The sequence below is a fragment of the Passer montanus genome, unplaced genomic scaffold (genome assembly GCF_014805655.1).
Source record: "Passer montanus isolate IOZ18808 unplaced genomic scaffold, ASM1480565v1 scaffold5, whole genome shotgun sequence".
Lineage (NCBI taxonomy): Eukaryota > Metazoa > Chordata > Aves > Passeriformes > Passeridae > Passer > Passer montanus.
Genome location: NW_024369929.1, coordinates 5,222,744 through 5,235,736, shown reverse-complemented (window position 1 = coordinate 5,235,736; position 12,993 = coordinate 5,222,744). Strand labels below are relative to the sequence as shown.

The window sequence follows — 12,993 nt, the reverse complement described above, 5'->3', positions numbered from 1 at the left end:
TCCCATCAGTGCTACCAAGAATTCCACAGTTAATTTCTTGTACACTGTGGGATAAAACTGAGCTGCCTTCCTGGCCCAGACTGGCTGAACTAATAAAAGCAGGATCCACTTTCAACCTCTATTGAAGATCAATGATAAATCTGCTTGCAAACTGCGGGCTACAGGGGTGTTTGCATAAATAAGCATTAAAAGCAAGAGGGGAAAAAAGAGCTGGTCATATGCTCACTTAGGCTTTAGGAGAGGAGGTGGGGGAAGGAAGTTTCACCCTTGTAATTTGGGACATGCTAGGTACAAAGTTTCTCCTCAGGCAAAATGACAGAGCCGTGCCAGAACTCCCAGAGAATATTTCCAGTTAACATCAATTTACCGGATGTCACAGACAAGTTTAATGAACAAAATGATAAATGGCTGTCAATGGCTTCATAAAGTCAACGAATTCTCATTACAAAGAACATACATAATGCACAGCTCTGCCTGAGGCACATGGTACAGTTATTAGAGGTTTACTAGAGATCTTGATGTGGACGGTGAAATGGTAATTTAATAATTTACCCTAGTTAATTTGCTGATAAGTCATCTAAGCAATTTATTAATATGTTCAAGATTGTACAAGCAGGAGTAAGCATTTAAAATTCTTCTGCATGTTCAAAGACTTGAATTTTAAGGTTTCTTTGAAAAGATAACGGGTTATTTGAAAACTTCCAGTTGTAACAAGTTGTAAAGCAAAAAGCAATACTGTGTAACACTGACCTGATTTTATTGTACATTATTGCAAGGGCTATTAAAACAGCTTTTTCTTAAAATCAGGCAATAATTTTGATTAAGTGACAGGCAGACCACTTGAGACAAGATATTATACTTCTGTAGAATCATTTTTACCTCATCTAAATTTGGGGTCAAAACTGACCTCAAAGTATCTTATGACACTTCCCTCCTCTGCCACAGCTGTGAAAATAAGCTCCACTGGAAAACAGCACCTCCTTCCAGGCATCAGACAGGAATAAGGAAGGAGGGTCAGCAGAAGCTGTTTTGTAGATCCAAAGCAATGATGTAGCACATACATGACAACTCATAAAAGAAAAGGAAAAAAATCAAAAACTAAATGCAGAAAAATCAGCCTGCACGTGACAAGAGAAAGAAGAAAGAGTGGGAACATGGGAGAGAACACAAATTATGAGAAAATTTTCAATGTTAGAACAGATCAGCAAATCAATGAAAAGCTTTGCTATTTGATGTTTTCCTCTCCTTTTTAAGGTGTACAGAAAGTGTCTTGATACAGTTTAAAAGGCAGATGAACCCACTTTGTACCATATGGTGATATGGACATGCTGATACATAACTGTTATGATTTTAGAGGGAGAAGACAGCATTGCTACTGCACATGCTGCAAAGGCTGAGATGTAACCTGGTTTTCTAAACTTATTTTAACTTGTTTGGACTTTAATCTGAAATGGCTCAAAGTAGAGCCAAGAAAATCTCGGGAATGATGAAGGTTTTACACAAGAAATTCTGGTCTACTGCAATGAGAACAAACAATGTAATCAATCAATGTGATCAGGATTATTATCTGAAGACAACAAAAATCAAGTATAAAAATATAAAGACGCTTCTGTTCATGGAATTCTCTCCAGTTTCCAACATTCATTCATCACTATATACAAGATGCACACCACAAGCTGTAAAGACTTATTTTGACTTTCCCCCAGCTATGTATTAAAAGAACACCTGATGACATGTTTAATGCTTGTAGTAACTTACCTCTTATTACCTCTTGTAATAAAGTACCTCTTAAGCCTGGTCAATCAGTAATTATTTCTTTTAAAACTCCCTCTCATCAGCAAATAATTTCAAAATTAAACTACTCAGAGCTAAAGAGCAAATTTCTAACACACTTGTCAGCCAAGGTAAATTATTGCTATTATTAAAATCTAAATCACAATTTTAGCATGTTCTGAGGCTAGAGGACTAGGACAAGATGAGTTTGCTGCTTTGTCATCAATACACCATTCAGAGCAGCTTGCAGCTAAGACAGACTCTTCTCCTTTCTGAAACACTCTGTTTGCTCCACCTAAAGCTGCAATTCCAAAAGTCTCACACATCTTGCTGCCCACACCACCATCTACCTCAAACATGTGCTTGGCAAAGATGTTCCACACCAGAATACAGATACAGTGAGTGGCAATGTTTTGAGATAAAACCCATCCAACCACCAGCCCCCTGATATCAATTGGTACATAGGAAGTTTTCTTCCTAAGATTCTGTAGATGGGAAAATAGATCAAAGACCCTCTGTGCAGCTGGCTTCATGCTTTTCACAACACATTTCTGCCACCATTCTAAACAACAACCATCCTACTCCTCACTGTCCAGGAGAATTGTACCAGGACTCTCATGGCAGACACTGCTTGGAGTTTTTCTCCATGACTGGAGGTGTCATTTGCTCAGCAGTATTCTACCATTGAAAAAAATTGGTAAAATACAAGTTAAAATGTGGCTGTGAGGTCTTGAGTTGATAATTTTTTGTGTTCCAGGAGTCATTCCTTTCCTCAGAGCATTGCCCACATGCAGAAACAATGTTATAAAAAAACTTTCAATAATTTACAAGAATAAGGGTGTATTCTCACCACTTTAACCAGAAGAGGAAGTCAGTTAAAACAGGTATAAATGCAAGAATCCTCAGTACAAGAAGGTTAAACAATTCATTGCTGACCTTCTCCCTCCCCAGTAACCCTGCCAGAGATGGAGAAGTAGTGTCTTGGTACATTGCAACTTCTGCCTCAAATTAATAAATCCTAATAAAAGGTTTGGATATAAAGCTTGCTGTCAGCATTCCTATGTCTTTTATAACAAGTTCATTTTCAATATTTCATTTCTCACATTGCATTCTACTGCTCTGACATCCAGTAAACAAGCAGCTACTTACTGAATATTATTGCTAAAATGTTCAGGCTGGAACCAAACTTGCTCAAGCTTAGCTACTAAATAAGTTTTCTCATCAGCCAAAGTCAGAAGACCACATCTGGAGTTTTAAAAGTTTAGTGCAATACTGGCACAGAAAGACTCAGGAACTCTGAAATGTTTACCCGATAAAATACAAAGATTACACATTCTGTCATTGTTGGGTTTTGATAATAAGAATCTAAGTGAACTTCAGGAGCAGACCTGTCTGCCTCTGGGAAAATGATACCAAGATTCTATTTCCCTATGCTGCAGATGCTCTGGTATGTCAGAAACCTTTACCAGAACTACAAGAGATGGGCACTTGACAAACAAGCACTTTGAACAGGGCCTTGAGATGTTAACTGTATTATCCGGATGCAACTTAGTTCATTTTGTCTTTGATGTCTTATGTTGTTAGAAACAAAAAAAAAAAAACTTCCACTCACCTAAGACCAAATTTGATTTCATTAAAAAAAAAAAACAAAACCTATTGAATTATTATTGAGAGTTATGAAACAAAGTAAAAGCAGCAGAAAAAAAAAATCTATCTAGCAATGCTTATTTATATTTTCCTCTAATAAATTAGGAAGGCCATCTCCCTCCAAAGTTTTTACATACAAAAAAACAGAGGAGGACTTTACAATAATTCCATACACTAAGGCAAAAGCAAACTGTCCATGCTCAGGTGGATTAACAGACATCTATTCCCTAAGTCTGCTGTTTATGTCTTTAAAAAGTAATCATTTAATCCATACAACCAAAAATTGTTTCCACTACAGATGCAGGTTTTGGAAGGCTGCCAGATGGATATCTAACTCCCTACACAAATGATCTAGAGCGATTTTTTTTCCACCTCTAATTCAATTGCTGAGACAATCAACTTTAAAATGTAGACACTGCTTAAAATGCTGCTGCTTAAAAGCTACCTAGAGGTTGACCTTAGTAACTAATGTTGACCATACAACCCACACTTACTCAACAAAATGTGGAGTCTTGACATTGTTGATTACTTTTTCACTTAGGTGGTGATTACCAGTTATAAAGACTGGAAGTAATCAATCCCAATTTAACAGCTGGGCCTATTGATGAAACAAAAACAAAAAAAATGCAAAACTAAATAAAGATTATGTTCACAATTTTGGAGATAAAGTGTGGAAAAAACCCAAAATGCTGAGGAAAACAAACAAATACTAAGCACAAGTTTGTCCAACAATGAGCATGAACATATTTCTGTAGGAAAACGCTTAGTAACTTTTAAATTCTTCCTCCAAGATTCTCTTTTGTCATTGTCTTAAATTGTTCTGCACACCATCAATAGCCACAGCTGTTAAATTGTGAAGACGTGACAACAAGTCTCTAGGCAAACAACTGCTCCGAGTGAGATCCTTTTCTTTAGGATAATCAGAGCTGGCTGACAAAAGGGGGCCTTACTGAATGCCCTTTCAACAATTTCTACACCAAGAAATGCAGAGAAAAAGGGAGGGGGAAGAAAGGGAGCAGTGGGGGGGGGAGCACCACACTGCAGGAACAGAACAGCATCTTTTGCTGCCATACATTGCTTTGCAAGTAGGAAAGGAATCTCCACAGGTTTGTGCACACAGCACACACAGCTCACACCAGGTGAGGAGTGAGTGCTTTTGGCCACAGCTCTGAACAGCATCTAGCACAGCACCGTGTTTTCCTTCAGCCTTTCCTTCAGGTTTTATTAGCTACAGAGTGTACTGCCAAAAAGATTGAGCATTCTTTTAACAAAGAAGCTAGTAAAAACTTTATACATTGTAAAGTTACCCTGATAAAAACTGGTAAATAAACCCTAACAGCTTTGGTCTGACTAGCTAGGAAGAAAAGCAAGGCATGGAAGGTCTCAGTCTGGCATTAGGCTTGACACAAATTCGAAACTGAGGTGTTGAGGAAACCCATAAAAAGCTCACCTCTCAAGTGACATGGTATTGGAAACAAACACTGTTCATGTGCACTAAGCAAAGTTTTCTACCATTTTTTTTATCTTGGTAACAATATAAAAGCCCATTCCTCATTCTGTGGAAGAGCTCTTAAAAGTGCAGCAAATCATTGCTGAAAAAGGAGGGAATGCCCTGGCACCGACAACGAAAAAAGTAACTAATGGTTATGTCTTAAAAGGATGCTGATAATTGTCTTCTGTCGAGGTGCTGCAGGACTTCAGGTCAAAAGACGCCTGGGGAGTTGTAGAGGAAAGTACTCCAATAAAATGGGTTAACAAGATAGTACTTCCCACTTTTCTTATTTCTTCAGGATATCTCAGTTAAAGAACAAAAATCTTACTGTTCTTGCTATCAACTGACATTGCTGACTAAGACATTGGAACCTCATCCTCCTGCCTAAAAGCACTGAAATTTAAATGCACTAACAGTCAGCCGTGTGCACTCTCAGCTTAGAAACAAATTTTCCTCTCAGGATATTCAATCAACTAATCAAAGCAACAGCAGTAGGGCAGCACTTGTCAAAACCCAGACCACCAGGTTCCTCGAGCTGTCTGTAACCACACCAGCTCTACAGCACTAAGACTTTGCTCTCTTTCAATACAATATATTGCCTACAGCTGCCATCTGCCATTTCACTTCCACCTCAGTCCAAAACCACTTCTACCCCCTAACACCACCTCCCTTTCTCACAATTTGTACCTCTCTCCACTGCTATTTAAAATAATTAAACATAACTTTGAGTTCTATATGCACTTGGAAGACACCTGAAATGACAGATTCCATGGAAAGCGAAAACTGTATTGATAGACCACAGCTATTAATCCTGTTATTTGAAGGCAATATGAAGATTATTTTTTTAAAAAATCAGTAGCAGAGGGGCAAAGTTTTGCCTACAGCTTTCACAAAGGCCATAGTTTGATGAGTGTAAGTTTCATTAACCTTCCCCTGTCCCCACTAAGTCTTCCCACCTCCACTTCAGTCCTCTCAGTTACACCAGCGCAGTCACTGAGTGCCTCCAAGACAAACCATATCAGGGAACTCATCTGGGTTAAACACCATCTTTTGGTTTAATTCTATTATTTTAACCCAGACCAGTTCCCTGTTCAGTTAGCTACACATGCAGCCGTGCCCACACAAGGAACAGCACAATGCCAAAGTGGGAACAAACGGCTGGAACTGCTACGGAAACATGACTGTCACAGAGGCTCAGCTGCATGCACTCTTCAGTGCAAATATTTAAAAGCAGAGCAAAAGATGCTGTTAGGCTATAAAAACATAAATATGGCCAAAAATTGGCAGGACAGTGGGACCTGAAGTCACATCAGTGCCTCAGCAGGCAAGCAAAGCTATGAACTTCCCTCCAAGTACAGCCTGCTCTGTGTGAAGGGCCCAGCATCCCTCAAGCTGCAGAGCAGTGGGCACACACACAGCTCCCCTCCAGGCCCATGTTCCCAGAAACCTTCTGCTTGCATCACCTTTCACTCTTGTCAAATGTAGAAACCCGTACATCAATTTCTATTTTTGTGAAAAGTACATAAACAGTGAGTGACCTATCCCATCACTGCACAATGCCCATGCTACCAGCTTCAGAACATGATCTACCTTCTCCATTTCTCCTGAATAATATTTTATTGGAAGTCTAGCTCTATTTTTAGACAGAATCTTAGTTAACTGTGGTTGAATAATCAAAATTTTTAAATGCAGGAAAACAATCTCAGCTTGTGTACTTTTTACTGATTCAAAGTTGTAGCAAAAGGACTTTCTCTGAAATCTACATTCCCTTTATATTCTGTTTAAAGAGATCTCTCTCAGTAGCAGTGGCAAAAGTCGAATTTTGAGTAAGTCATGCTCTTAAGTAGTACCAATTTCCCCTCACAAAGAAGCAGACAGGACCTCCTCCTCTGCCCCCACATCAATCAGCCGGCTTTGGAAGTAGCTACCAGCAAGTACTGAAACTAATATTTAGTTTTACCTAAGCACTACCTCAGCACCAGAGTTTCCTTTTAAAAAAGTAGGGGGATCTCACAAAAAAAAAAAAAAAGCCCTAAATTAGTCAAATTCTTTTGTGCATGGATGAACAACAGGAAAGCAAAGCCTTGGGGCCTCTGGGGAGGAACCCTGTCCCTGCAGACCTACTCTGATGTGCTCGGGAGATAAGGCTCCATAGTGACACTTAAGGAAAGGCCTGCTCACATTTGAATTTCTGCATTCCTCAAGAACAATTCATGGCAATCACTAACTTTGCAGAGGAGCTACATGAAAGCTTTGGCCAATGAATGAGGGTCATCTGCTCTTTATCACAAGGGTAAACCTCATCCTGGCCAGTTTCTAACCTTTTAACCCTGTGAATTCTTAATTTGCACATGAATAATGGAATTCTTGCTAAGAGTGCAACCTTCAGCTTCCAGTTTCTAACTTTAGAAACCAAGACCTGATCTCCTTGTGTGTTCACATCTTAAACTCTTGGACAGATTAAAGTTTTTGATTTCCAAATGCAACACTAAACATTACAATTCTGAAGCAAAAGATAAGCTTATTGGCAAAACCTCTGACCAGGCAAAGTAAAAGAACATCCTCACACCCTGCTGCTACCAGTAACTGAAGAGAGCATTTGCTTTTTTCCTCCAAAGAAAGAATGCCCATTTAATGCCTATTCTCCACCTGTTTAATATGTATAGTTCCTTCTGTACTCTGACCACAAGGTAATTTGCCTTTGCAGCAACCGACAACTTCTTCTAAAAAGAAAAATTGTAAGGCTACAAAATCCCCCACAAGACTTTCATTTATTTCACTTTAAATGTCTGCAAAGTTCAATCAGTTCATGGGAGCAGGCAGAAACACTGAAAATGAGAGAGAAAACTAATTTTGCACGTGTTTTATGGGCTCCAAATTATCACAATACAAATTATTGCCCAATTTCACAGCTTTACAGTAAAGCTGACGTTCTGAAACGGGTCAGATTGGTGCATGACTAAAGAGAAGAGACTGCTACACAGGATAACTTCATGTTTGGCCACTAGTTAACCACTTAATCACTAAGTCAACAACACCTACTGTGATCATTATGGATCCGCTATCTCTTCCAGTTTTCTCCAACAGCCATAGAAAGCCTTTCAAGTATTCAAACAAGAAAAAGAAACCTTTTGTCACAGTCTTACAGAGAAGGGGAGGGAGGAAAAAAAAAGGGCTGCAAAACAAGAATCTCACTCCACAGCATGCAATCTATTGGCTCACAAGAACTTCTTGGTGAAAATCAGCAGAATTAAACCACCTTTCTGACAAAATAATGTGCATGTGAGAAACAAATATTTACAGAAGTCCAGTATTGTCTGAATAAAATCAAACACTACAATTGCATTACCAAGCTATTCTATATAATGCTCTCTACTATTCCAGAAGTTCTCTGGTATAAAGCTTAGAGCTCATTCTGCAATGTCTCCAATTTAATGTGGCCCTGAATTTTCCATCCTACCCACAAAATCCTTCAGCCACTGCTTAGCTTTATGTTGGTTAACAACAACAAAAAAATCCTGATCTCTTTAGGAGGGTTTTCTTGTCTAATTTTTTGATCATGTTGAGACTCTGAAACTTAGTGAGATTAAATGTTAAAAACTGTAATACTTCATTTTTTACCATTGTACCAAAAGCACCCACAAATTACTTAGTCTCTCAATCCTGTGCATGAGCAAGTCAAAAAGTAATATGTAGGCAGGTTTTTGAAATTGAGACTTCAGAGTTTCACACTCTTACAGCACGTGAAAACTCAGCACTCACTTGGAGCCACCTGCTCCCAGGATGGTTTAGAACCACCCAGTGCTCTGGCTCACTGAACAAGGCTTTTCACACCTTCCTGGGGGTCTCGTGGACAGAATCAGGTTGTACTTCGAATCAGGTCAGTAGCACACATAAAAAAACTAACAAATGTCAACATTCACACATTTTCTAATGTAATCAAATATACCAATTTCATTAGTTAGTTTCAGATTGAATTTAATAAAACTTGTAACTTAGAATTAATGTCAGGTTTTCACTGAGGTACCAGCACTAGTTTTATTCAACTTGCTACTAAGAACAGGGTCGAAGAGGTCATAGGAAGTCTTTTCCTATTAGATTAAGTTCATCAGTTAAGTCCCATTATAGAGGGAACATGAGAAGACTACATAAACTGTGTACTCTGTGTTATACTTTCTTTGAAATGAAAGTTTTCTTTACTTTGCCAAAATTTACTTTTCTTTGAAAAGTGCATTCCCATGTACTTTTGGGAAGCAAAGGGAGATCATATTATAGAATAGTCTAGTGGCAAAGCTCTGCTCTGCCATGGAAAAAGGCACAGCATTCCATCCCTCACACACATCTCTTGCTCAATGTTTAAAGATGATAGGAAAATGGAGGGCAACAAACACCCGGGGTCAGTCTGTTAAAGCCATAAAGGCACTTAGACACAACTATTTCCTTCACCATTCACCTCCCAGCAGTAGGGAGTCACTCCAGAAATGCACCTCTCCCTTCCCAGTGGAAGGAAAAAAACACATAACAGGCCCCTATGGGAGGTGCCAGAGGAAGCAAAAGGGAGAGCACCCACATCTGCTTGGCTGAACACAAGTCAGAAAAGCAAGACCTTACAGTTGCCCACAAAACTTTTCCCCTCTTTCTTCTCCCAGAGATAAACATCTACATTAATCATTCCACCCTGCCCCAAGATGGCACAACACAACGTCAAGCTACTGAACAAGGAATTTTTTTTTTTAATCAGATCTGTAGATAACCCTTGTAAGGCTGCTAGAACAGCACTTGGGAAACAAGAGCCAGGACTTCTGTAGCCAGCATGACTCTGCCTCACAACCTGCTCCAGAGACTGGTGACACACATCAGCCACCCACACAAGGCACCACTGCCCAAGAGGTCTCACAGGTGCCTGTGCCACTTCTGCCACACCAGGGACTGAAAAAGGGACCACCGTAAGTTTTTTCCATAGTAGTTATATGTTTAAAAAGAAATAAAGGTTCTCTAGAATTACTCTATAATTTTGCATTTTAACTTTTCAGGTACACAAAGCGATAGGTTGTGGTGTGCTGTTCAGGGATTTGCTGTCACAAACTCAGGAGCACGTTAATAAACAAGAGCTGGGACTTACTTGCTAGTGTGAGGTGACTTTTCTGACTGAGAATGGCCCCATGTTTGTTCAGAGCTAAGCACTGGTAAAATCCTTCATCAGACAGTTCTCCCTTCTTTCCTTCTACCTCACTGATATACAACGAGCCATTGGATAAAGTGTAGATCCGTTCATTTTCAGACACTTTGCCTCCATTTTTCAGCCATGTAATAGTTATAGGAGCTTCACCACGGGCTTGGCAGTCTAAAACCACCGGATCCTTCCTTGACACAGTAACGTCCTGAGGCTCTTTCACAAAAAACAGTTCACTAAAGCACCACACTCCTAAGAGAGAAGGAAAAAAAAAAGGGAAAAAAAAGGTTTTTTGACTTAAGGACAGCCATGTAAGCAGAGAGCACTCCTAAGAGAGAAGGAAAAAAAAAAGGGAAAAAAAAAGTTTTTTTGCCTGTAAGGACAGCCATGTAAGCAGAGACATGCAAGCTACCGAGCGCGCTGCGAGCCACCCGCGGCACGAGGTGAAGCCATCGCTCCCGCACACGCTCCGAGCGCTCCCAACTCCGACAACTCTGCGGAAACTTGGTACTGACTCCACGCGGCGGGAAGCCCCCAGGCTGTAAGAAGCCAGGGAGCAGAGAAGCAGCGCCTTGCACACCGAGCCGGGCACGGCAGGGCACGGGCCGGGGGCGCGGTGACCGCGGGGCCGCAGGGCGCGGGCAGCGCAGCGCCGGGGCGGCCACACAGGTGCGACCGCTCCGCCCGGCCCGCCCGCTAATTTTACAAGCCTGCCAAAGCAGCCGGAGCGGAGCGCGTCGTAAAAAGGCTGATTTTACAAGGAATCGTTAGCAAAAACCTCTCACCAGAGCGCGGAGGGGCCGCGCACCGCCCGCGCCCCTCACGCCCCCCCCGCCCCGTCGCGGCGCGAACAAAGCGCGGAGCCGCCGCGGTTCCCGCTCCCTCCGCGCCGGTCCCGGATAAATAAAGCCACGTGCGGCGGCCGGACAATGGGGCGCGGGCCGGCCGGACTCACCTGGCAGCGGGAGCAGCAGCAGCAGCAGCAGCGGCCGGCGGCGGAGCGGCGCCATTCAGCGGGACGCGGCTGGCATGCCCCGCCGGCCGCCCCACACACCGGTCAGCGGGCGAGGGGAGGAGACTGCGGACGGACGGAGCAGCCCCGGCGCGCCCGTCCCGGCCCTACTCTCCGCATCTCGTCTCCATTGGCCTTTGGGGAGAAGAGGGGCGAGGGGCAGGGCCGGCCGGAGGAGGGAGGGAGGGCCGGGCTGGCCGGGGCGGGCCGCGGGGCGGGGGTCGCGGCGGACAATGCGGCGGGGCCGGCCGCGCACGAGGGGCCGCGCCGCCATCTGGGCCGAGCGCGGCCCCTCCCGGGCGGCACCGGGACCCGACGGCAGCGCCGCCGAGCCCCGAGCCGGGCAGGCGCTGCCGGCTGTGGTACTTGAGCCTTCCAGCCGCGGCTGGAGCTGCCGGCCATGCCTGCCCCCGGGACACCGCGCGGCTCACCGGCGTGGCGAGCATCGGCAACACGTGCGGTACCCAGGGGCTGTGCCGGAGCTCCCCGCCCAGAGCACCGAAGCAGTGCTGAGCCGGCAAGTCCTGGACCCTGCACTGCCCGGCGCAGGTGCTGAGCTGCCCAGGTGTGCCAGAGCATCCTCACACCCAGATTAAAACCGGCCTTCCCACACATGACATGAGGATGGACCTTGATCAGAAATAAAAGGCCAGTTTTGTTAGTGATTCTCACTGAGCACATCCTACAGCACCAATAAAACCACTTCCAGCAGGCCACATGGGACAGCGCTGTGCTGTCGAGGACGAGCTGCTGCCCTTTACTTACATCCTCAGAAAACAGCCTTAAGTTTACATCTGCCTCGAACTAGCTTGCAAAAATGCAACCTAAACAGAACACATGGCTTCAGAATTTATGCTATCAGCACCCTCTGGATTATGTGTATGGGAGATAGCATCAGATGCTGCCACTATCATTTAAGCTTTCAGTTCCATCCCTGATTTTACTCCATGCTTGCAGCCAGCAATTTCTAGTCCCTTTTTTTGTCTGTTCAGATTTCTAGTTTCTAAAGTTACCGTGTAGGAAGGCATCTTCTTACTCAGCAGATTTGCCCTATGTTTGCATTCATTGTGAGAGCTGCTGACTTCAGTGACAGGCAAGTTTTTACTGCTTTTTGTTCCTGCAAAGCTCACAGAGCTGAGAGCTGGCAGCCAAACCAGTCCCTTCTGCTGCATCATCACCAGGACTGGCTACAGCCTGAATCAGTGACTCCTCTGAAAGTCTTCAGGAGAAAATCAGAACTACTGAAATGTGATGTAAACCATAGGTTGATCTACATCACCTTCCTCACTTGTCAGAAATACATAAGCAGAGTTTTCAGGGAAGACAATTAGGAAATATTTGCTTTACATGCAAATCACTTACCCAAAAAGCATCCACTTTGCACTGCTTTGGTGTCTGAATAGGACCAGTTACAGAAACAGGATCCACTTAAGCAAATATTTTTCAATTTTCCTTGGTGTTTTAATTTATCTAATCAGAAAAGTGTGAACTATGAAAAAAAAATCACAAGCAGTTTTGTTTATATTATTTTTTGAGCATTAAGGACTAAGTATTCATTCTTTCTTGTGCTAAACACAAAACTTTCATCTGCAGTTCATGCTAAACTCTGGTTCATCAGTGTGACCTGCATTTGAGATTTACTAGAGGAGCTCAGCACACCTACAAGAAAAACCCAGTAGAGAATGCAATGTCCAGTAACATTTCCATGCCAGATGCCTCAGTCAGTTGGTGAGGTGGCTGGAGCTGTCCCTGGGAGATGTAAGGTCATTTCCCTGCAGACCTTGGCACTGCTTCCTGCAGGCATGAGTAGGTGGCTGAGCTGTACTGCCCAGCACTGGACACTATCCCACCTGTCCCAGGGGAACACCTCCTTGCCCAATTCACTAGCCCTTTTTG

The 12,993-nt window shown here is 43.0% G+C and overlaps 1 protein-coding gene across 1 annotated transcript in view; it reads right to left on the bottom strand.

Moving 5' to 3' along the window:
• PRTG (protogenin) overlaps window positions 1-11,191 on the bottom strand; it is a 76,940-nt gene extending 65,749 nt beyond the window's left edge. Inside the window, exons 1-2 of the mRNA XM_039723265.1 lie at window positions 11,041-11,191; window positions 10,035-10,337 (exon numbers count right to left, since the gene is read on the bottom strand). Coding sequence (XP_039579199.1) covers window positions 10,035-10,337; window positions 11,041-11,095 — 358 coding nt within the window. The 5' untranslated portion in view covers window positions 11,096-11,191. The remainder of the gene's footprint in view (window positions 1-10,034; window positions 10,338-11,040) is intronic.
• Window positions 11,192-12,993: the final 1,802 nt, after the last annotated feature.